The sequence below is a fragment of the Trichosurus vulpecula genome, chromosome 2 (genome assembly GCF_011100635.1).
Source record: "Trichosurus vulpecula isolate mTriVul1 chromosome 2, mTriVul1.pri, whole genome shotgun sequence".
In the NCBI taxonomy this organism is placed as follows: domain Eukaryota; kingdom Metazoa; phylum Chordata; class Mammalia; order Diprotodontia; family Phalangeridae; genus Trichosurus; species Trichosurus vulpecula.
Window position 1 is genome coordinate 51,514,467 of NC_050574.1, and position 23,380 is coordinate 51,537,846.

General features: G+C 46.9%; 1 protein-coding gene across 3 annotated transcripts in view; it reads left to right on the forward strand.

Annotated features, from left to right (window-relative positions):
* PAX7 (paired box 7) overlaps positions 1 to 23,380 on the forward strand; it is a 148,154-nt gene that overhangs the window by 84,025 nt on the left and 40,749 nt on the right. For 2 of the 3 annotated variants that reach the window (XM_036746943.1, XM_036746944.1), the window contains exons 6-7: positions 3,372 to 3,537; positions 4,869 to 5,071. In XM_036746943.1, the coding sequence (XP_036602838.1) occupies positions 3,372 to 3,537; positions 4,869 to 5,071 (369 nt within the window). Of the gene's footprint in view, positions 1 to 3,371; positions 3,538 to 4,868; positions 5,072 to 15,347; positions 15,386 to 23,380 lie in introns of all 3 variants that reach the window. The other variant, XM_036746942.1, reaches the window with a different exon arrangement.

Below are 23,380 nucleotides of genomic sequence, written 5' to 3' on the forward strand. Positions count from 1 at the left end.
TGCAGTCCATGGCTCAGTTAGAATCTCAGGCTAGCCAGTGATGCTGGGTGCAGGTGCTACCCTGGTCTTTCCCCGGGCACTGCTGGTCCAACACAATTCCCCCCTTTATCCCCCCCCACCACCATTCTGAGGGGCCTCCAGGGCCGCGGGAAGGTGGGGGAGGGGAGAGCATGGCCCCCGACTGCCTGGCTTGCACTCTGGAGCTGGCCCCCGCTATCCTTTGCCTTGGATGTGAAACCTAATCAGGCCTCTCTGCCCTGGACAAACACAGCAGCTGCTCTCTCGTCTGGCTTGAAAGCTTATCCTGCTCCCCCCCACCCTCCACAAGGGAGAGTAGAACAAATACTGGGGATCAGTGAGGACCCCTAAACTGAGGGCCGAGGGGGTGGATGAGGGGCATAGGGCAGGAAGGGGTTTCCCCACCCAGTGGAGGGAACTAAGTCCCTCATGCCTTCTATCACAGAATGTGAGCATGGAGGGGACAGCTGGGTTACTTTGGGATCCCTGACTAGCTGTGTGATATTGAGGGGGTCACTTAACTGAGCTTCGGTTTTCTCATCTGTAAAATGAAGGGGGTTAAACTAGACATCCACTCTAAAGCTAGGATGCTACAGCCACTTGCTACAAGCCCTTACCTCCAGGCAGGATTTCCTGGGCAGAGTTAGTCCCAGACAGGTGGCCGACCCTCAGGGGAAGGTTTCCCCTCTAGAGCACTCCCACTCTAGAGCACAGAGGGCACAGGGCTTAAAGACTTTGGGTCCAGTATTGGCTCGGTCACTTACTAGCTGTGTGACGAAAGGCCCTCCCAGGGAGGAAGGGGATGAGAGGAAATCTAGATGATTCCAAAAGTTCCTTCCAGCTCCAACACACTGTTCTGAGATTCTTTCCAGGTTTGGCAAAGGGTCATAGGTTTATAGATTTAGAAATGGAAGGAATCCTAGAGGCTAATAGATCCATTCTGTGTTCTAAGGGCCCTCCCAGCTCTGACATTCTCACACTATGACTTTGACCTTGCTTCTTGGCCTTTTCCTTTCCTCTGCTTCCTGTGTTCTAAGTGCCTTCCCAGCTCTGGCATTCTGTGTTCTAAGAGCCCTCCCAGCTCTGACATCCTGTGTTCTGAGGCCTTCCCACCTTTGACATTATGTGTTCTAAGGCTCTTCCTAGCTCTGACATCCTATGTTCTAAGGGCCCTCCCAGCTCTGACATCCTGTGTTCTAAGCCTTCTCCCAGTTCTGATATTCTCTGTTCTAAGGGCCCTCCTAGCTCTGACATCCTGTGTTCTAAGGGCCCTCCCAGCCCTGACATCCTGTGTTCTAAGGGCCCTCCCAGCCCTGACATCCTGTGTTCCAAGGGCCCTCCCAGCTCTGACATGCTGTGTTCTAAAGGCCCTCCCAGCTCTGACCTTCTCATACTATGACTTTGACCTGGCTTCTTGGTCTTGTCCTTGTCCTCTGCTTCTCCGCCAATACTTCTTCCTGGCCCAGTTATTGCACAAGAGATCTGGTTAATCTTTTTCATTGGCATAGGTGGGTCACCTTGAACCAACCGGTCCTCTTCACAAGCCACCACAATTAGGAGTGAAGCATATTCCCCAAAGCAATTTTCTTGTTATGATGGAGACTGAGGGGGGAGGGGAGGGAAGCTACCCAACATGGGGCCTGGGAAGGAGCTATTAATCTGAAGCCTGAAGCACTGGATTCAAGGATTGGCTCTGCTCCTAGCCAGCTGGGGGACCTCTCTGGCCTTCATGGTCCTCCTCTTTAAAATGGGGATGATGATATTCCCACCACCTAACTCACAAGATAGGATGTAGAGTCAGGGTACCTGGGCTCCAGCCTGGCTTCTGCTATTTGAGTAAATGTGTGATGACAGGCAGATTACTTCTCCTCCTGGCGGTTCAGTTTTCTTACCTATAAAATGAGAAAAGGGTGAAATTATCTTCAAGAGCTATTCCATATCCAAATTCTATGGTCCTAGAAATAAAATAATAGATGTAAAGCGCTTTATAGCCAGCCATTCATAACTTGGCTCTGGCCTACCTTTCCAGGCTTAGAACACATCACCCCCCTTCCTGCTCTCTTTGGTCCAGTCAGACTGGCCATCTTAGTCCTCAACCAACCAACAAGTACTGCAGAAGCACCAGTGAGCTTCCAGACGCTGATACATCAACTGATTGATCAACCCTGCTCTCCCTTACATGACTTTCCATCTCCCAGCACCACTGGCTCTCTCTCATGCCTCTCTCTCTCTCCTCTCTTCTCTTTCCTTTCTCTCTTCCTCCTCTCTCCCTCTCCCTTTATCCCTCCCTCCTTCTCTCTCTCCACTCTTCTTTCTCTCTCCTTCTATTCCTCTCTCTTTCTTTCTCTCTTTCTCCTCTCATTCCCTCTCTCCTTCTCTCCTCTTGTGTTCTCTCCTCTCCCTCCTTTATCTCTCTTCTCTCTCTCCCTTTCTCTTCCTTCTCTTCTCTCATTCTCTTTCCCTGTCTTTCTCTCATCTTTTCTCTTTTTTCTCTTTCCCTTTCTCTCTCCTTTCTCCTTTTTTCTCTTTCCCTTTCTCTCCATTCATCTCTTGTCTTTCTTTCCCTCTCTTCCTCTCTCTCTCTTTTCACTCTCCTTTTCTCTCTCTTCTCATTCTCTATTTTCCCTCTCCCTTTCTCTCTCTTTCCCTCTTTTCCCTCTCCGTTTCTCTCTCTTCTTTCTTACTCTCTTTTTTTACCTCTCTGTGTGTCTCTCTCCTTTCATCTCTCTCTTCCTTTTCTCTCTTTTCTCTCTCCCTTTCTATCTCTCTTCCTTCTCTATCCCTCTCTTCATCCCTCCTTCCATATCTCTCTCTCTCTCTCTCTCTCTCTCTCTCTCTCTCTCTCTCTCTCCCCCTCCCTCTCTTTCCCTTCCCTTCCCATACTTCATCTTCAAAGTTCATTTCAAATGCTACTTCCTTCCTGGTGCCTTTCCTGCTTGCTCCAGATTCTAGCATCTTCTGGCCAAAACTACCTTGCCTATATAATGTAAATTTGATGTATACCTGTCTGTGTGAGTGCCATCTTGCCTGATAGAATGAAAACTCCTTGAAGGCAAGGACTGATTCATATCTGTTTTCACATGCTCCGTGCCTAACACACAGTGAATGCTTAATAAATGCTTGCTGCATGATTGACTGATGTGAGCATAACCATGCAGGAGGGAGAGTCACACAGCTCCAGGATGGCCAGCAAGGAAAGCTGGATGCTTTGCTTTGGTTGCCAACTGATGTTGACTGTGTATCTGGGATACTGACAAAGCACCTCTGGATTGGGGAGGTGGACATGGGATAGGGTTCCTCAATGCTCACTTCTCCCCCTCCATTCACTCCTCTGTCCCTTCTCTCCCTCCCAGGTGTGGTTCAGTAACCGCAGGGCACGGTGGCGTAAGCAGGCTGGCGCCAATCAGCTTGCAGCATTCAACCACCTTCTCCCGGGAGGCTTCCCACCTACAGGCATGCCTACGATCCCGCCATATCAACTGCCGGACTCCACCTACCCCAGCACCACCATTTCCCAAGGTGAGCCAGGGCCCAGGAGTTGTTAAGTACTCCCTTTGCCCCTCTTCTTCCTCTGGCCTTCTTCGTGTGCTCCTCCTCCCCCTCTCTAAGATCCCCCAGGAAACAGCACCTGCTGGTGCAGATCCTGTCCCGGAACCATGATGTCAGACAGCAGCTGTGGCCACACAGGGCCAAATCACGCTGAGGAAGAACTGCTAAAGGCCTGGCCCAGCCTCCAGATGTTTCCAGGGCATCTAGCTCTTTGGCAGAGAGCAGACCAACCCTCTGGGGAACTGATGGAAACATTTCTCATCTGGGAATTTGGCATTGTGGACAGACACAGCTTGGGCCCATCCTAGAGGAGGGGAGCAGGAATGGGAAGGCTGGGATAAGTTGTCTGCACTATTTAGTCCCAAATCTATAGCAGGTGCAAGAAAAAGGTTTCGGGCTTACTAAATCCACTTTGGTTGGGATCTCGATGAGGATTTCATCCACTCAGTGGCTTTGGATTCATGAGGATTTGTTTGGCCTGCTTGGGGAAGTGGGGCTCCTCTTCCATAGCTGGGGCTCTACTGCATTGGAGTTAGAAGGCCAGGGTTTGAATCCCAGCTCTACTGTGTGTTCTGTGTTCTATTACCTTGGATAACTTACTGACCCTCCATGGACTTAATTTTCTTCATTATAAAGCAGTTGAAGTAGATTATCTTTAAGAGACTTTCTTTCTTTAAAACCCTGTGTTCTTTGATCACTCCCAGCCCTGACATTCTGTGTTCTAAGGGCCTTCCCTACTCTGACTTTCTGGGTTCTAAGGGCCCTCCCAGCTCTAATATTCCATGTTCTAAAGGCCCTCCCAGCTCTGACATCCTGTGTTCTAAGGGCCCTCCCAGCTCTGACATCCTGTGTTCTAAGGGCCCTCCCAGCCCTGACATTCTGGGTTCTAAGGGCCTTCCCTACTCTGACTTTCTGTGTTCTATGGGCCCTCCCAGCCTGGACATCCTATGTTCTAAGGGCCCTCCCAGCCCTGACTTTCTGGGTTCTAAGGGCCCTCCCAGCTCTAATATTCCATGTTCTAAAGGCCCTCCCAGCTCTGACATCCTGTGTTCTAAGGGCCCTCCCAGCTCTGACATCCTGTGTTCTAAGGGCCCTCCCAGCCCTGACATTCTGGGTTCTAAGGGCTCTCCCAACTCTAAGGGCCCTTCAAATTCCAACATTCTTTGTTCTAACATTCTATTTTCTGTCATTCCCTATTCTAAGATCCCTCCCAGCTCTAGCATTCTACTCTCCAAGAACTCTTCCCCTCCTCACATTCTTTGATCCTATAATTCTAAGGCATCTTCCTGGTCTCTTGGCAGATGGGGGAAGCACAGTGCACCGGCCCCAGCCGCTCCCGCCCTCCACCATGCACCAGGGGGGACTGGCCGCAGCTGCTGCAGCTGCTGACACCAGCTCTGCCTATGGGGCCCGCCACAGCTTCTCCAGCTACTCGGACAGCTTCATGAACCCGGCGGCCCCCACCAACCACATGAACGCAGTCAGCAGTGGGCTATCTCCCCAGGTATGTACCCATACACCGTCACTCCCACATTGCGACCTTTGTTCCATCTAGAAAGGAAGACACCACACTTGGACAGCACAATTGGTCAGAAGCACCTCCTAAGGAGACAGGAGTGCTGTTGACTGGTGAAAACAACTAGCTGGGTGAACCTGGGCAAGTTACTTAACCTCTGTTTGCCTCAGTTTCTCCATCTGCAAAATGGGGATAATAGTAGCGCCAACCTCCCAGAGTTATTGTGAAAATCAAATGAGATAATATTTGTGGAAAGAGCTTAGCACAATGCCTGGTACATAGTAGGTACTACATACAAGCTTGTTCTCTACCTCCCTCCCTATTCAAAGGTCTTATGGGAGCATAGAGGTGGGCAGGCTCTCCCCAGAAGCATAAGGTCCTTGTGCAATATCCATCTGAACTTCAGGAAATGAAGGCCATGTGTCCCTACACCTGTAGCATTCAATGTTACCTTGACCTTCACAATGGGTTATATCTAATTGTGTTGTTAACAACTGTCTCCTGGTCTCCATTTAGCTTCTCTTGGACACGTGGAGAGAGAGTTTCTATAATAGATGGTGCTTCCTGTCAGCCAGGTGCCAAGCAGCAAACATTGATTGAATGAATTGAATCTAGGCCTTGTCAGGAGCCAAAGGGCAGACCCCACCCGATTAATAACATTCCTCTTGCCCAGCCTGCTCACACAGCCCTTATCAAAAGGCCAGTTTCATCTTTTCCAGCTCTGTTTCACCTCCTAAATAGTCAGCCAATGAAAAGAAGGCCTAATGAAGACATTTCATCGGCTAATGGAGCAGTCTCTATGTTGTTCATAGGATATTACATGTGGTTGGGGTCTGGGACTAGAACCTTCTATACTTATCCCCCTTCCCCTGACCCAATAGTAGTGGTCTACTAGTAGCAAATAGGTGTGGTGCAGGGCATCCCATTGTCCAAGGGACAATAAAACAGGGGTCCATAAAACTGGAGCTTTGTCCTAATGTTGCCTTTTGGAATCAAACACCATTGAGAATGGTGATTGGTTGCCTGAATGAATCGGGGAGGGGGTGGTGAGAACTACAAGGGACCTTGGAGTCTGGAGGATGACCTGTCCTAGCCACATGTTAGGATTGCTTTAGATGGTGGGAGGGAGAAGTTGTTATAGATGGCTTTGAAGGAACTTCCAGGCCCATATTGGGTTACCATAGTCACTTCTTGAGTATCCAAGGCATTTTCCCCATACATTTTCTTTTATTTATTTTGGACTTCACAAATATCAATAAATATGAACATTTCTGTACATAAAGAACAATAAAAGAAGACTGTGACATCATGAATCTCTATGACAGCTTGATTTTAAGTATATATTAAATTTAACCCAATATTTCCAATAATGCTGCCCTCCTAGTCTATGTCCCCTCCTGAACTCCTTCCTTTTCTCTTTTCTGTGTATTTTGAATAGTTTCATTGATGCTTCCTTTTTTGCTCTTTTTTTTGCCATCACTACCACCCTACCCTCCTCACCCCCATGAAATAAAAGTGTACCATGTAACAATTAAGTATAAGTAAATTCACATATTAGTTGTGTCTGAAAATGTATGTCAGATTCTACCCCTATAGTCCATCACCTCTCTGACAGGAGGTGGGTGGCATACTTTATCATCAGTCCTCTGGAATTGTGGTTGGCTATTGATTGAATCGATCACAGTTCTTAAGTCTTTCAAAGTTGTTTGTCTTTACAATGTTGTTATCGCGTTCATTGTTCTCCTGGTCTTGCTCACTTCTCTCTGCATCAGTTCATATAAGTCTTACCAAGTTTCTCTGAAGCCATTCCATTCATCATTTCTTATAACACCACAGTATTCCACCATACCCATATAATGTAATTTGTTCAGCTACTCTTCAGCCACCCCCTTAGATTCCAACTCTGGGTTACAACAAAAAGTACTACTCTCAGTATTTCATACATAACTCTAGCATGATTTTTCCCTATCATCCACTATGCTCCCGAGTCTCCTGTCCTTAATATTAACTGATTAGAGGTCAAGATGTGAACTTATTTCCATGTAAGCAAAAGAAAAATGCAAAAAGCATGGTACATGAGTTCCCTAAAAATGGGACTTCCAAAGTTATATTGAAATTTTTTTGGTTAGTGCCAAATGATTATAATTTAGTAGGCTTCAGATTTCCTGATTGTGATATTCTAAACATTCTCAGGAACATAATTTCATGGTTTTTGTCTAGAGTAATGAGTCCTTATTCCTGTGCCATCCTTTATATCCAGAAACGATACTTTTAGCATGGCAGCTACAGGGCCTGTGCTTTGATTTGACATCTGGCCAGTGGGGATGCCCAGGCTGCCCCAAGCCAGTCACACCCTCTCACCCCAAGACTCAAAGTTTACATTAGGGGGTATAGCCTGTAGAGTTAAGCTTTTCTGATGAAAGCTAATTGGCCCCAGTGGGAACTGAACCCGTGACCTTGGGCTCATTAGACCTGATGGCTAACCAGCTGAGTTAACCTTTAGAAGTAGGTAGATAGACACAACAGAAACTCCAATAAGGATGGGTGAGAGCAGGCTATAGAGGCCCAGGAGTTGGAGGGGGCTGGGGGAGATTGGTTGTACTTCTTATAGGAGACTGTTAGTGGTCTAGACAATGTTTGTTGAAAGAAGTGAGTATGTAGGAGGTATCAATGAGGTATGTTTCATCTGAGAGGAATGGGGAAGCCCTTGGAACATAGAATTTCAGAGCTAGGAGGGCCTTAGAATAGAGAATTTAGGAGCTGTGAGGGCCCTTAGAACACAGGATGTCAGAGCTGGGAGGGCCCTTAGGACACAGAATGTCAGAGCTAGGATGGCCTTTAGAAGACACAATGTCAGAGCTGAGGGGACCCTTAGGAGACACAATGTCAGAGCTGGGAGAGGCCTCAGAACACAGAATGTCAGAGCTAGGAGAGGCCTTAGAACACAAAATGTCAGAGCTGGGAGGGCCCTTAGAACACAGAATGTCAGGGCTGGAAGAGACCTTAAAACATATATAAGGGTTAAGAGGGCCCTTAGAACACAGAATGTCAGAGCTAGGATGGCCTTTAGAAGACACAATGTCAGAGCTGGGAGGGCCCTTAGAACACAGAATGTCAGAGCTGGGAGGGCCCTTGGTATAAGGAGGGAATAAACAGTGAACCAGGTGACTGGAATTTTGAGGCAGCTTATGGTATAGTAAAGGGAATGCTTGGCCTAGAGTCAGGAAGATCTGGGTTCAAAGATCCTGGGCAAGTCCCTCATTTTACAGATGTGGAAACTGAGGACCAGAGAGGTTATTATATAAATAGAAGTTATTATATAAATTTATTATATATTATTTACTATATAGTATATAATTATTATATTATATAAATTTATTGTATATTATATAAATAGCCAGAGGCTATTTAGGCAGTAAGTGTCAGATGTGGGATTCGAACACAAGTCCTCTGACTCCAGAACCAGTGTCCTTTCCGTTGTTCCATTTCTTCTGCTCCCATCAGTTTATAATTTGCTATTTCACCAAAGTAAAAAAAAAGCCAAGAAACACGTCCCATCAGATATCCTGTAGGCCAGATTCCCAGAGTTGTCTGGTGAGAACGGATACTAAGGCAATCAAATTTTTAACAGTAGTAGAATGTTAAAGAGCGGTAATGTGATCAAGTTGATAGAAAGCTGTCCTGGGTTCAAATCCTGCCTCTGACATATACTGGTTGTGTGACTCTGGTCAGATCTCTAAGACTGTAAGTTACGGAACAGGTACTGATCTGCATTGATAGAGGGAGTTTCCATACCAGCAGCCCTTTACACCAAGGAAATCATAGATCCAATTGAAAAAAGAAAAGAAAAGTGGATTGTAAGTTCCTTGAGGGCAGAAACCTTCTCATCTTAAAAAAATCTGTGTATCCTTATTATAAGTGCACTGAAGGCACTTCTGTATCCAGAAGGCACTTACTAAATGTGTATGGAGTTTTCAGCACTTTGTGCCCAGCAGATGCTCAACTAATGTTTGAGCTAAATAACAAGTACAGACATCCAGTGGCATAGCCCACTCAGGCACAGAACTCCCAAGCTCAGAAGACCTGCCAGTGTCAACCTCCCTGTTAGCTGGGACTATAGATGTGCACCATCATGCCCAGATCCATCCCTTCTTTTTGATCCAGCATCAGCTCCAACTTGTTTTCTCATTAGTGGGAATGAGCTACATCTTATAAAAGACATTGACAGTTTGGAGTGAATCCAGAGGGAGGTGACCAGGATAGTGGAAGCACCAGACACCATGCGTTATTATTGTCCTTCATTCTCAAAGAGGACCAGTTAGAGTCAAGGTACAGCATGTCCAACTGTGGCCGATCAGACCAATATGAGTGCTAAATGCTCCACCACAGGTCCTGGGCACATAGTCCATTCTGAAAATTTGGGGTGGACTCTCTAAATTTGAGCATCTTGCATTTCTTTTGGGCTACTTCAGTTCTGCTTTGCTCACAGAGCACAGTGCCTTCTCTGATGTGGGCACACCATGCTGAGCGGTCCTGTGCCACTATCTCCTATGTCACACAATCAATTCCAAAGTTCTTAAGAGAGACCTTGAGAGCATCTTTGTATCACTTCTTCTGACCACCATGTGAGCTCTTGCCCTGTGTGAGTTCTCCATGAAATAGTGTTTTAGGCAAGTGTACATTTGGCATTCAAACAATGTGGCCAGCCCATTGGAGTTGTGTATATAAGCATTGACAGAAAGATCTAGGGGGTATCCAGTCTAGAGAAAGAAGACTTCAAGGTGCTTGTTTGGGGGAAAGAGACATTAGCACTGTATTCTAGTAGTATTTGAAGGGCTCTCAGGGCTGAGGGGTGGGAGAGGGCAAATTACAGAAAGGAACATTTCTATCAGGTATTATTTCTCAGCAATGAGGCTATCCAACACGGGGTCACCAAGGGATTCCTCTCTCAGGTGTGGGTTGGGCTAGATGGTCCCTGAGGTCCTTCCAAGGCAGAGATTCTGTGATGATGCCCCAATAGGAGGGATTCCTTTGCCCCTCAGCTGGGGTGAAAGGGAGGAGGGCACAGCCTGTGTCCAGCAGTGGCCATCTGTCCTTGCCACTAGTCTGTTGCCCTATCCAGTTACCCCTGGATTGGGTGTCTTGGCCAGAGCCCCAACAGTCTCCATCCTAGTAATTGAAATTCTATAGGAAGGGTATTTTTTCAGCCTTGCAAAAGGAAAAAGGGATTAGGTAGGCAGGTTATCAGTAGATATGACCTTCTCTCTGCCAGAGTCCTGCAGCCAGCCTTGCTTGTTGCCTGAAGGCAAAAAGGCCTTCTTCCTTGCTCAGCATGACAGAGTGGGCACACCAATCGGGCATGGGATGGGGTGGCGGGGAGAGAGGTTTGTTGCTCAGGCCCCACCAGTTTGCCCCACTCTGTCTTTTTTTCCATCAAAACCCAGACCTGGTCCTTTTAATTAACAGACATGGCCTTTACTCTGAAACAGACTTTGAGATTCTTCCCTCCATCCCATTACTTTAAAAAGTATTTTCATTTTCAAACATATCCTCCCCCATACAGCAATTCACCCCTTGGAAAACAAAGAATGAAAAAGAGAGAGAACCAAAGAGATTCCCCAAAACCAGACAATCCATCCTTGGAACCTGACATTCTCTTTGATGTTCCATACCCACAAGTTGCAAAAAAATCAACCCATTTATTTTATAAAGACTGAGGCCCAAAGACATTGTCCAAGGTCACATGACTAGGGAGCAGCACAGCCTTGATTCTCATCCAGTCCCTTGCTGCCTGTTTCCAAGCTCCTTCCACACTACCAAGTGACTTCTTCAAACTGCCATTGAGTTTTAAGGTCTGTGAAACACTCTCTTCATGAAAATTCTGTGAGGTTGAGAGCATAAGCATTATTCTCCCCATTTTATAGATGAGAGAACTGAGCCCCAGAGAGATTGTCAGTCCATAAGCATTTATTAAGCACCTACTGTGTGCCAGGCACAGTTCTAAACACTGAGGATTCCAAGAAAGGTGAAAACAGTTCCTACCCTCAAGGAGCTTATAGTCTAATGGGGTCAAAAATATATAATGAAAAATAGTCTCAGAGAGGAAGGCTCTAGCAGTTGGGGGACCTACAAAAGGCCTCCTGCAGAAGGATCGAGGGGAGTCTTGAAGGAAGCTTAAGAAGCAGAAGTGAGAAGAGACAGCATCACAGGCATGGGGACCAGCTTGAGCAAAGGAGTGGAGGTGGGAAATAGAGTGTTGTGTGAAAAGAATAACAAGTAGGGGATACCTGGATTATTGAGTTTGTGGAGGGGAGAAATATGTAAGAAGCCTGGAAAGCTATTCAGTGTTCAATATTCAGCCTTCAACATGGAGAAGAGTATTTTTCTGAAGCTCTTGGCCAAGGGATCACAGTATCAGATTGATGACTGGAAGGACCCCTCAGAGGCTATCTAGTTCAGTCATTAGCCCTTTCATTTGACAGATGACAATACCAAAGGTCATGGGGGTGAATTGACCCATCTAGGGTTGCATTCACTCCCTGGTGTCAGAGGCAGAATCTGAACTCAGGTCTTCTGACTCATCTCCAATGTTCTTCCCACCGTCCCCCTGCCCCACTGGTTGCCCCCAGCTACCTCACGTGGTTACATGAGGATCATGGGTGCAAAGGAATGTGGGAATAGTTTTCAGAGTTAAATGTAGGTTGGTATCACTGAGGACCTGGGATGTGCCTGGACCCATAGTCCGTCTTTGTTTATTTTTTAGTGATTAGAAGGGGACATTAGAACATTTGAGTCAGTAGAATGAGCAGGAGAGTGAGAGAGGCAAGAGACCCAGGTTCCAGCCCCAACTCTGCCAAATATTAGCTGCGAGTTTTGGATTAAATTCTTTAGTTTCCTCCCTCTGACAGGGAATAAGCACCTACTATGTGCCAGGCATTACTGTGCTAAGCACATTTTACAAATATTGTCTCACTTAATCCTCACAGCAACCCTGTGAGGCAGGTGCTGTTATTATCCCCATGTTACAGATGTGGAAACGGAGGTTTCCACAGAAAGAGCAGAAAGAGGTTAAGTGACTTGCCCAGGGTTTGAACTTGGTTCTTTCTGAGTCCAGGCCCTGGACTCTATCCACTGTGCCACCCAGATGCTTCTGGCAAATGGAGAGAATGGCATTTGTACTTTAAAAAAAAGTTTTATTGATGCCCCAGAAACATACAGAGACTGGGCAATTCACATAATCTCTTCCTGCCTCAGTTTCCCCATCTGTGAAATGGGGAGAACAATAGCACCCACCTGATAGTGTTGTTTGGAAGATCAAATGAGATATAAGTAAAATGTCTGGAACAGGGTGTGGCTCATAGTAGGAGTTTAATAAATGCTTGCCCCTCCTTTTAAAAAGTATTTTAATCACTTCCTGGCTCCCCTTTCCCTCTTCCCAATAGAACCCTCCCTTGCAACAAAGAATAGTGTGGCAGAACAAATCAACCCACTGGCCGTGTTCAATGATGTATGCCTGATTCTGCACCTGTGGTCCACCACCTCTCTTCCTTGACCACCAGTCAGTCCTTTCCCCTTCCAGAACCATCTCAGTCACTCCCCTGATGCCTGGCTGTCCCAAGCCTAATCCCCTGACCCCTGGGGCTGACAGCATCCTTCTCTTCTCAATATCTGAGCTCCCATTCTAGTCTTGGCCCCAGCTGGGACCCTCTGTCTGACAGAAGCTAAAGAGGGGAGCAAGCAGGCCCCCACCTGCCCCCTTAATAATGGAATCACAGAATTTGAGAGAAAGGACCCCAATGACCATCTCATCTAAGCCATAGCACAAAGGAAGCTCCGCTATAACATACCCCACAAGGGGTCATCCAGCCTCTGCTTGGAGACCTCCTGGGGTGGGACCCCCCGCCTTATCCCAGCTTATGGCACTTGAAAGTTCACAGATCAGCTTCCTTACAACACTCCTGTGAAGTAAGCAGCACAAGCTTGAAGATGCCCATTTTCCAGATAAGAAAATCGAGGTCTGGAAAGGTAGCCAGGGTCACAGAGCTAGTAAGTGTTAATCAGCACTAAAATGAGATGCCACGATGACTGCCTACAAGACCATGGCTTTTGTTTTCCCTTCTTTGATGCATTATTAAAAATCTTTTCTTGCCTGATATCCCAGTCCTACCAAATGACCCCCCCTGCCCTCCAGTAACAAGTCAAACAAAACAAATCATCACGTTGACCCCATCTGAATATCTGAGCCTCATCCAACACCTATAGACAGGACAGAGTAGTGGAAGGAGTCAGGAAGGCCTGGGTTCAAATTCTGCCTCAGACACTCAATAGCTCCGTGACCTGGTCCAAGTTATCTATAAAAGGAAAAGGTTGGACTCTTAGGTTCCTTCCCAACTCTAGATCCCCGGCCCTATGATGGATGCCCACTAAGTTCTCTTCTCAGCTCTGTGACCTCTCAGCCAGGAGCTGGGAGTCATATTTTGCTCTCAGTCCTCTATGTGATGATTAAGACTATGTAGCGATGGCTCATGAACTCTCAATCTCATTACTTGGCCCACTATTTCTGTCCTCCATATAAGAGCAGAATTCGCCTACGTAACATTTTTGACAGTGAGCCATAAAGATTATTACATCTAGCACACAGAAGGTGCTTAATAAAATTGTTCATTTTTGACAGCGAGCCATCATGATTACTACACGTAGCACAATAGGTTTTTTAATAAAAGCCTGTTTATCTAGAGTCCTCCCAGTTATGGGGAACTTAGCATCTCCTGAGTCATCCTTTTCTGCTGTCGAACAGCTCTGTTAAGGAATTCTCCCTTATATGGGGTCCATATCTGCCTCATTGCTGCTGGTCTTCCCTTCGGTGGCCAAGCAGAGTGTTTAATCCGAATTCTACACAATGACTCTTCACGTGATGAAAATAGCATTTGCCATCCTATTCTCTCCCTTCCCATCCCACCCCCTGCCCAAGTCTTCTTTTCTCTAGGGGTTTGGATTTGCTCCAGTAGCACTAGTGTGTCAGTGGTTCTCAGGGGAAAGGAGAAGCCCTCAGTAGGAAGCTTCAGACAAACAGCAGGTGGCTAGGTCTGTAGGTATTCATCTCATCACTGGCTTATTGCTCCTGGCGTCTGCTTCACTCTACAGCCCCTCGATAGACAAGATGTGTGATGTTTCCATGACTGCACCCCAGGAAGCATCCACTGAGAGAGACCATAGCAAGGGCAGAGACTTACATAGAAGAAAGGGAAACCAATATCCCCAAAAGATGACTAGCTGTGACATTCTCTGTTCTAAGGTCCCTCCTCACTCTACCAGTCTATGTTCTAAGGTTCCACCTAGGTCCAATTCTGAGATCCTTTCTAATTCAGATGGTCTATGCTCCAAGACCTCTCCATCTCTGACATCCTGTGTTCTTAGGGTCCTCCCAGCTCTGACATTCTTCCTCCCGCCTACCTTCCTTCCTTTCTACCTTACCTCCTTTATTCCCTTCTTCTTCCTTTCTTCTTTCCTTTTTCCCATCTTTCCTTCTTTCTTCCCTCCCTCCCTCCATCTCTTTCTTCCTCTCTCCCTTCCTCTCTTCCTTCATTTCTTCTTCTCTCCCTCCCTCTCTTCTTTCCTTTCTTCCTCAATCCCTCCTTCCCTTTCTTCCTTCCTTCCTTCTTCCCTCCCTCCCTCCCTTCCTTCAAAGAGAGAAAACTTCTTAATGTACTACAAAGGGCTCTGAACTAGTAGACCCAGCACAGTGTCTTGCACATAGTAGGCACTTAATAAACTTCTGTTGAATTAAATTGAATGGAGTTGAAATAGAGCTGGGCTTAAATCCTGGTTCTGAGGCTTACCACTAATCCAGGACAAGTCACTTCACATCTGAGACTCAGTTTTCTCATCTGTAAAATGGTAATACATGCATTCCCTACTTCATACGTTTTTTTTTTTTTTGGTAAGGAAAGTGCTTTTCATTGTACAAATGTGATCTATTATTCATTTATTCTTTCATTCAATGAATATTTGTTAATCATCTGTTCTGTATAGAGTATGTGCTATGCCAGGTGCCAAGGGTCTCTGTCTCAAAGGAACTCCTAACCTCTAAGTAGTAGGGAAAAGGACATGTCTACAGAAACATAGAACACCAAACACACAATGATTGATGCAGACAACGAGCACAAAGGGTACCGAACAAGATCAGTTGAGGATGGTGGAAGTCTTGTGAAGATGTTCCATCTGGAAGGATGCCTTAGGAATAATCTAATTCAAGCCCGAGGAGGAAACGGGGGCCCAGAGAGGGAAAGTAACCTGCCTAAGGTCACCCAGCTAGGAAGTAGCAGAATTAGGAGCTGACAGATTTCCAGTCTCCCACCAGCGCTCTCTTCCCAATGGACGGTAACTGCCTCCTACCTGCCTACACTAGGGAAGAAGGACGTGTCTCTCCACCAGGCCTTGGGGACTTCCTCTGGCTCTCCCTCCTCTGGCTTTTAGTTTGTTATTTATTTATTTCTATTGATAACACCATGTTTTTAATGAGCATTTAAAGCGAGTGGTGCTGGACCAGAGAAATGTAGGAAGGAGGAGAGAGAGATTTGTCATAAGGAAACTGGGGAGGGGGGAGGAGAGGAGGGGGTGGTGTTAAAGAGCCCAGAATTTAAAAAAAAACAGATGCAAATCACTAGTAGGAGAGAAAATTATGTGCAATTACTTCCTGATATTGGAAGGCTTTGCCCAGCCCAAGCAACAAGATCTCATTAACAAGCAGAAAATAAGATTGAAATGGTGTGTAAAAGAGCTGAAAAATGAATTTGAATGCTGCATTTGTCCACAATTACCCCCTCCTTCACACATATTTTATTGCAATTTTTTTTATTATTCTTAATCTCTCCATCCCTCAAAGCAGATTGGGGACATCCTGGCATTACCGGGGCGGCTGGAGGAAGCGCTGAGGATTTCCCATTTGCCTGAAAAGGAGACCCTTCTCTCGCAAATTTTCCAGGGTTGGGTTTTGGAGGGATCAGAATTCATTTCCCCAGCTTATCAGGCTGTAGGAACACAGGGCTTTTGCACAGGTTCGAGCCTCAGCTGATCTCTCTCTCCCGTTCCCACCAAAGCCTTTCTTCTCCCTTCTAGGAAGCCTCTCTTTTGGCCTGTGGCTAATGTCATCTCATCAGATCATAGGATTTAGAGCAGGAAGGAACCTTCAAAATCATCTCATCCAACCCTTTCATTTTACATGGGAGGAAACTGAGGTCCAAAGGGAAGAAGTGACTTCTCCAAGCTTATACAGCTGAGAGGACATAGAGCTCAGATTGGAAACCAGAGCCTCTGACTCCTAATCTTTATTCCCCCTTGTTTACTTGCTTGAGCCTCCTCCCATTGTCTTCCCTTGTCTCCTTTAGCCTCTCTCTGATAGATTTTTGCACCATCTGGTTAATCCAAGTCTCTCCCTTTCTCCTCCTCCTCCTCCTCCTCCTCCTCCTCCTCCTCCTCCTCCTCCTCCTCCTTCTTCTTCTTCTTCTTCTTCTTCTTCTTTCTCTCTCTCTCTCTCTCTCTCTCTCTCTCTCTCTCTCTCTCACACACACACACATATACATTCTCTCCCTCCTCTCTCCTCTTTCTTCCTCCCTCCCTTCTTCTCCTTCTCCCCCCTCTCCTTCTCTGCACCCTGTCTGTCTCTTTCTGTCTGTCTCTATCTCTGTCTCTATCTCTGTCTCTATCTATCTATCTCTATCTCTGTCTCTCTATCTCCCTCTCTCACTGTCTCTCTCTTTTTTTCTCTCTCTCTCTTTACTCTCTCTCCCTCCCCCCTCCTCTTTCTTCCTCCCTCCCTCTTCCTCCTCCCTCCCTCTCCTTCTCTCTCCCCTCTCTTTCCCTCCCTCTCTCTGCCTCCCTCCCTCTCTCCCTCCCTCCCTCTCTCTCTCTCTCTCTCTCTCTCTCTCTCTCTCTCTTTCTCTCTCTCTCTCTCTCTCTCTCTCTCTCTCTCTCTCTCTCTCTCTCTCTCTCTCTCTCTCTCTCTCTCCATTCCTACTTCCCAGGCATCCAAGTTAGGTCTCAGAGGGTAAAACCTAAGCTCTGTTCTCTGGCCATTCTCAAGTTTTTCCCCACTGGCTCTCTCACCCTTAGAGCTATGTGGTCTCTTTAAAGGGTCAGATATACAATAGCCATGACTCAATCAATCATCTGTCTGGCCAACAAGTAACCAGAGGGCAAGGGTCCTGTTCCCAGCCTTAAATAGGTAGGAGAGGAGCAACCACCCTTCTCAAAGGGGGGGATGGATATTCATGTGTCCATGCCTGGTATAAAGATCTTCAGGTCAGGAAAAAAGCCTCCTCTCTTAACCTGATCGAACTGATCCAGCCACTTCTAACCACAACCTCTATAACTATGGGCCCATCTGACTCTTGGATTCTGTGTTCAAAGTTCTACTCAGTTCTGCCATTATATCTTTTAAGGCCCCTTTTAAGGGCCCTCCCAGCTCTGACATCCTGTGTTCTAAGGGCCCTCCCAGCTCTGACATTCTGTGTTCTAAGGGCCCTCCCAGATCTGACACCCTGTGTTCTAAGGCCCCTCTCTGCTCTGACATTCTGTATTCTAAGAGCCCTCCCAGCTCTGACATCCTGTGTTCTAAGGACCCTCCCAGCTCTGACATCCTGTGTTCTAAGGTCCCTCCCAGCTCTGACAGTCTGTGTTCTAAGGGCCATCCCAGATCTGACACCCTGTGTTCTAAGGGCCCTCCCAACTCTGATATTCAACATTCTAAGCCCTGACATACTATGAATCCAAGGTTGATATCTTTGCCTGGGCTGGCCCAGCTTTCTCTGCTGAACTCTTTTCCTTTACCATCCCCTGTCCTTTCCTCACTCCACTGCCCAACTCCCAACATGATAGGACACTGTTCTTCAACATTTAGCCCACATTTTTTAAGAACTTATTAAATGCTAGGCACTGTACTAGCTGTTGAAGATACAGATATAAAATAAATGAGTACCTGCCCTCAAGGAGTTTCTGTTCTATTTGGGGGAAACCAATATAAACCTAGAAAATAAGATTATTATTGTTGTGTATCAAATCCAACTCTCCATGACCCCCTTTGGGGTTTTCTTAGCAAAGACACTGGAATGGTTTGCCATTTCCTTCTCCAGCTCATTTTACAGATGAGGAAACTGAGGCAAACAGGGTTAAGTGACTTGCCCAGAGTTACACAATTTGTAAGTATCTGAGGCTGGATTTGAACTCACAAAGATATGTCTTCCTGACTCCAGGCCAGTAGGCTCTATCAAGTGAGTCACCTAAGTGCAAAATGCTTATACGCAAAAAGAAAGACAGTGCTTGCCATTAAGGAGCTTCCCCCAATCAGGAGGAAGACAACATATAAAAAGGAACTGAAGAGTAAGGAGTGGCAAAGGTTCTTGCTTGGGGGTATGGTGGACAAAGTTGGGAAAGTTGGAGCAAACCCTAAAGAGGAATGAAAATATAGCTGTCCCGGGCATGAGGAACCAACCAATCAGAGGAATGGGCCACAGATGTGGGTTGAACTCAAGGAGGCAAGGAACAGTGAAATGATGGGATTCACAAAGCATAAAGGGCCTTCCCCAGGAATTAGAAAACCTTGGTTCTGATCACACTCAGGCTACTGGCAGACATCTTGGGCAAAGCATCAAAGGCTTCAGCCCCTCACTTCCTTCATCTGTAAAATGAGGTCAGAAATCACCTTGGAGATTCTGCCCAGCTCTGATGTTCTGTGTTCTCAGGGCCCTCACAGCTCTGACATCCTGTGTTCTAAGGGCCTTCCCAGCTCTGACATCCTGTATTCTAAGGGCCCTCCCAGCTCTGGCATCCTGTGTTCTAAGGGCCCTTGCAGCTCTGACATCCTGTGTTCTAGGGGCCTCCCAGCTCTGACATCCTGTGTTCTAGGGGCCTCCCAGCTCTGACATCCTGTGTTCTAAGGGCCCTCCCAGCTCTGACATCCTGTGTTCTAAGGGCCTTCCCAGCTCTGACATTCTGTGTATTAAGGGCCTTCCCAGCTCTGACATCCTATATTCTAAGGACTCTCCCAGCTCTGACATTCTGTGTTCTAAGAGCCTCCCAGTTCTTATATTCCATATTCTAAGGTCTTTTCAAGTTCTATCATTCTATGAGTTTATGCCTTTCACTCCATTCAAGAGCCATTTGTTGTATATCTACTCTACACCAGGCTCTCTACCAGGGATTAGGGTCCCAAAGACAAAAATGAAACCATTCCTGCCTTCAAGGACCTTATACTCTACTAGAGAGATGAAACAGGTTCAGCTTAAATGCAATAAGTAATTAGGCAGTGGGTGAGATGGGGAGTTTGCTACAGATCAGGAAAGGCCTCATGGCCCTTAAACTGAGCTTTGGAAGTTGCTCAGAGTTCTGGGAGGTGGAGGTGAAGAGGGACTGCATTTCAGGCATGAGGGACAGCCATTGCATTTAGGCAAACGCATGGAGGTGGGAGATGAAGGGAACAGCCAGAAGGCCAGCATCTCTGGATCCTGGAGGGTGTGGAGGGGTGTCAAGTAGAAGAAGAGGTCTTTGAGTTTCTGTCCCACACTGAAACTCCCCTCTGTGCCCCTGAATGTGTTCCCAGCCCCTTGCTGGAGGTTGTGGCATCTGTTGTCAGGCCTGAAGGTATTAGGTGGCAGTGGGGACATGGAAACATGGAAGCCTTTAGTCCTGGCACCCTTGGGCCTTTCCCAACCCAGGCCACACAGCCCTTGCCAAGATGCCTTTGGTATTTTCCCTCACTCTCCCACCCTCAAATTCAGCTCTGCCTTTTGTGAACTTTTAATCTACATTCTCCTGAAAAGCCGAGTTTTTTCCCCTCCTGCTCAAGTTTTTCACCAAACAATACCATCTGCTCATGTCAATTAGACACTGAGGCTGTGGGCAGCAAGGGGAGGGGGAGGGGAATGGTATTCTCATGTGAAAACAGACCCACATTTATTTCTCTGCCTCTCTCACTTTTTCCTGGGTGGAGGCAAGGGAGAGAGGAAAAATCCACCCGGAGGAGAGGAGAGGGGCTGGCCAGGATCCAAAAATCTTCCCCTAGAGCAGCATCCTTTGGGGCGAAGATTTTTGAGTGTGTATATGTGTGTTTGTGTGTATGTGTGTGTGTGTATGTGTGTGTGTGGTCTCCAGTGGGAACTTGGAGACCTGGGTTCTTGCAGGGACTCCCATATTAGATCATATTTTCCAGGTCTAGTGGGGGATAGAATCATAGACAGAATCTTTGTTTCTTAGAACCATCAAATTCTAGAAATGTGAAAGAATAAAATCCTGATTGCTTAGAACCTGGAATCACCAAATCTCAGTTCTTCTTACCCTCTTAGAATCCCAGGTTAGAACTATAAAGGCAGTTTTACAGGACTAACCTCTGCTTCCTTGTGGTGCCTGGGGAAAGCACTTCGAGCTCAGCAAAGAAGGGATAACACAGGAAGCCCATACTACGGGAAGGCCTCATTTATTGGATCCCACAAATTCAGAATTTGCAGACTGGAGACTAACCTTTGCCATTCTGGATGACGAAACAGGTTTCCTAAACAAACAGCTTAAAGCCATGGGTCAGTGTAGACAAGATTGGGAGGAGAAAGTGGGATTTTAACTTCAGAGCTTCCAGCGTTTTCGGCATTTCATGCCCAGATTTCCAGAGGTGTTGAAGCAGCTCTCACAGCAAAGTAATAAAACATGTCTGTACTCGAAGGCAATAACATAACATTTCTTTAAAATCCAGCCAATTAGTGCTTTACTGAACGCTCATCATGTAGGGATTACAAAGATGACTGAGATCAGAGATCCGAAGCTGGAAAGGACCTTAGCCCAATCCCTTCGCTTTGTGGAAACCGAGGCGTCAAGAACGTCACAAAGGCAGCAAGCGAGAGATCCAGGCTTTGACCTCCAGCCCCACATCTCCACGTTCAGGGCCATTTCCACAGTAACACCATTGTCTCCATGCCCAAGCGGTCCACGGTCCATTTGGGGCCTCATGCCTCAATCACATGAAATAAATAGTGATATGGGGAAAAGCCCTGGATTTGGGAGTTGGGGAACAAGGTTCAAATCCCAGCTTTGCTGATTATTATTCCCTCTGTGAGCTAGGTGGTGCAGTGGGTAGATTGCTGGGCTTGGAGTCAGGAAGACCAGAGTTCAAATCCGACCTCAGACACTTACCAGCTGTGTGACCCTGGGCAAGTCACTTCACCCTGTTTCCTCATCGGTAAAATGAGCTGGAGAAGGAAATAGCAAGTGCCAAGAGAACCCCAGACGGAGTCATGAAGGGTCGGATATCACTGAAACGACTGAATAATAACAAAAATTACCTGTTTGCCCTTAGACAAGTCACCTCTTGGCTGTAATTCAATCATCTGTAACGTGAGGGTTGGTGGGAGGTGGGGAGTTACACTCAATCTCTAAGGTCCCTTTAAACCCCATGACAGCAACCTCCCCCCCACCCACCACCACCATTTAACTGTGTCAGGGGTCAATGACCAGGGAAAGCTTCTTGGGGGAGGGGAGCTGGGACTGAGCCTTGGAAGGATGAGGCAACCTTGGAGGGGTTGAGGGGAAGACAAGGCATTCCAGGCACAGAGTGGGACAGCCTCTAATCCAGACCTGCCACTAATTACAGCAGGTTAGCCCACCCCACCCACTTGAGGCCGAGCTGGTGCAGGCTGGTTGTATTTATGGGTTAGATTTCTGATCCTATCAAGGATATAAATAACTTTTGGAGTGAGACACGCCCACCCTTCCGATGCCACAGACTCAACCCAGAATTCCCAGTAGAGGAAGGAATACCAAACACAGAACAGGGAGCCCCAGGTTTGAGTCACATTGCTGGCATTTGCAACCTGAGTGTCCTTGGTAGGTAGTGTGGTGGACTGAGCTCTGGGCCTTGAGTTAGGAAGAACTGAGTTCAAATCCCACTTCAGACACTTAGCCTCTTTGTGACCCTGGGCAAGTCACTTAACCTCTGTTTGCTTCAGTTTCCTTGACTGTAAAATGGAGTAGTAATAGCATCTACCTCCCAGGGTTGTTGCAAGGATCAAATGAGATAATATTCATAAAGTGTTTAACACAGTACCTGGCGCATAGTAGGTGCTCTGTAACTGCTCGCTATGAGGATGGTGATGATGACCATTTCCTGCATCCGGAATCTGTACATGTGCAAGGTTTCCAAATCAAACACACGTGTGACTCAGTTTCTCAGATCTCTAACACCCTTCTACATCGGGCTTTCCCAGACTCATGACTATTTACATTCATGACACAGATTCCTGTATTGGTGACCTACTAGCATGTATGACGTGGCTTCCCAGACCAAGAGAGAGGGGAGGTTGACTCTCCCATGCTGCCCTTTTTTCCTGCTCCTCATCCCCTGAGGATCTTTGCTTGGCAATGGATTCCTGTCTGGGGGTGGTTTATCATGACTGATATGGGGAGCCTGGTGGGTTAAGCATGCAAATGCTGGATTTGGCCTTCTTTCTGATTAATACGAGAGCTCAGGACAAGGCAAGGCAAGCAGATAGAGGGGGAGAAAATGAGAGAGATTAGCAATTAATACGGCAGGCAGACTGGGTGAGAACCAAGGAGGGGTGTCCCTTGGGGGATTCCTTGTAGGAGGGAGGCAGCCAGAGGGATCAGGGCCCTGCCACTGAGAGCTCAGGGCTCAGAGCTGGGAGCTGGGGAGAGGACACCTGGACCAGAGAGACCAAAGAAAACAGGAGACTACCAGGTCAGGGAGATCAGGGAGATATGGGAGCAAGGCCTAAGAAGGCCAAGATGGCAGAGCCAGGAGAAGGGGCAAATAGAGCAAAGCTCTATTTCTAGGGGAAATGCTCAGTCTGTATCTGCCATTCTGTCTGCCTAGGAACAGTCTAGAACTAGAAGGGACTATGACCTGTAGAATGTGAAAACAGAATGTCAGAGCTGAGAAGGACCTTAAAATTGAGAATGTCAGAGCTGGGAGGGCTCTTAGAACAGAGAATATCGGATCTAGGAGAGCCCTTAGAATAGAGAATGTCAGAGCTGGGAGGGGCCTTAGGAACCATTTCATACAACCTTCTCATCTTATAGCTGAGGACAGTGAGGCCTAGGAGATATAATGATTTGCCCCAGGTCTCACAGGTTAATACTCAGCAGAGCCATGATTCAAACCCATGTCTTCTGACCTCAAATTTAGCACCTTCACCAGTACTGTGTTCCCTATGGCATTACTCTGTCGCTTGCTTCCTCACCCTCTTCTCTCTTTCATTTTCTCTCTTTGACTCTTACGCCTCTTCCTATCTACCTGTC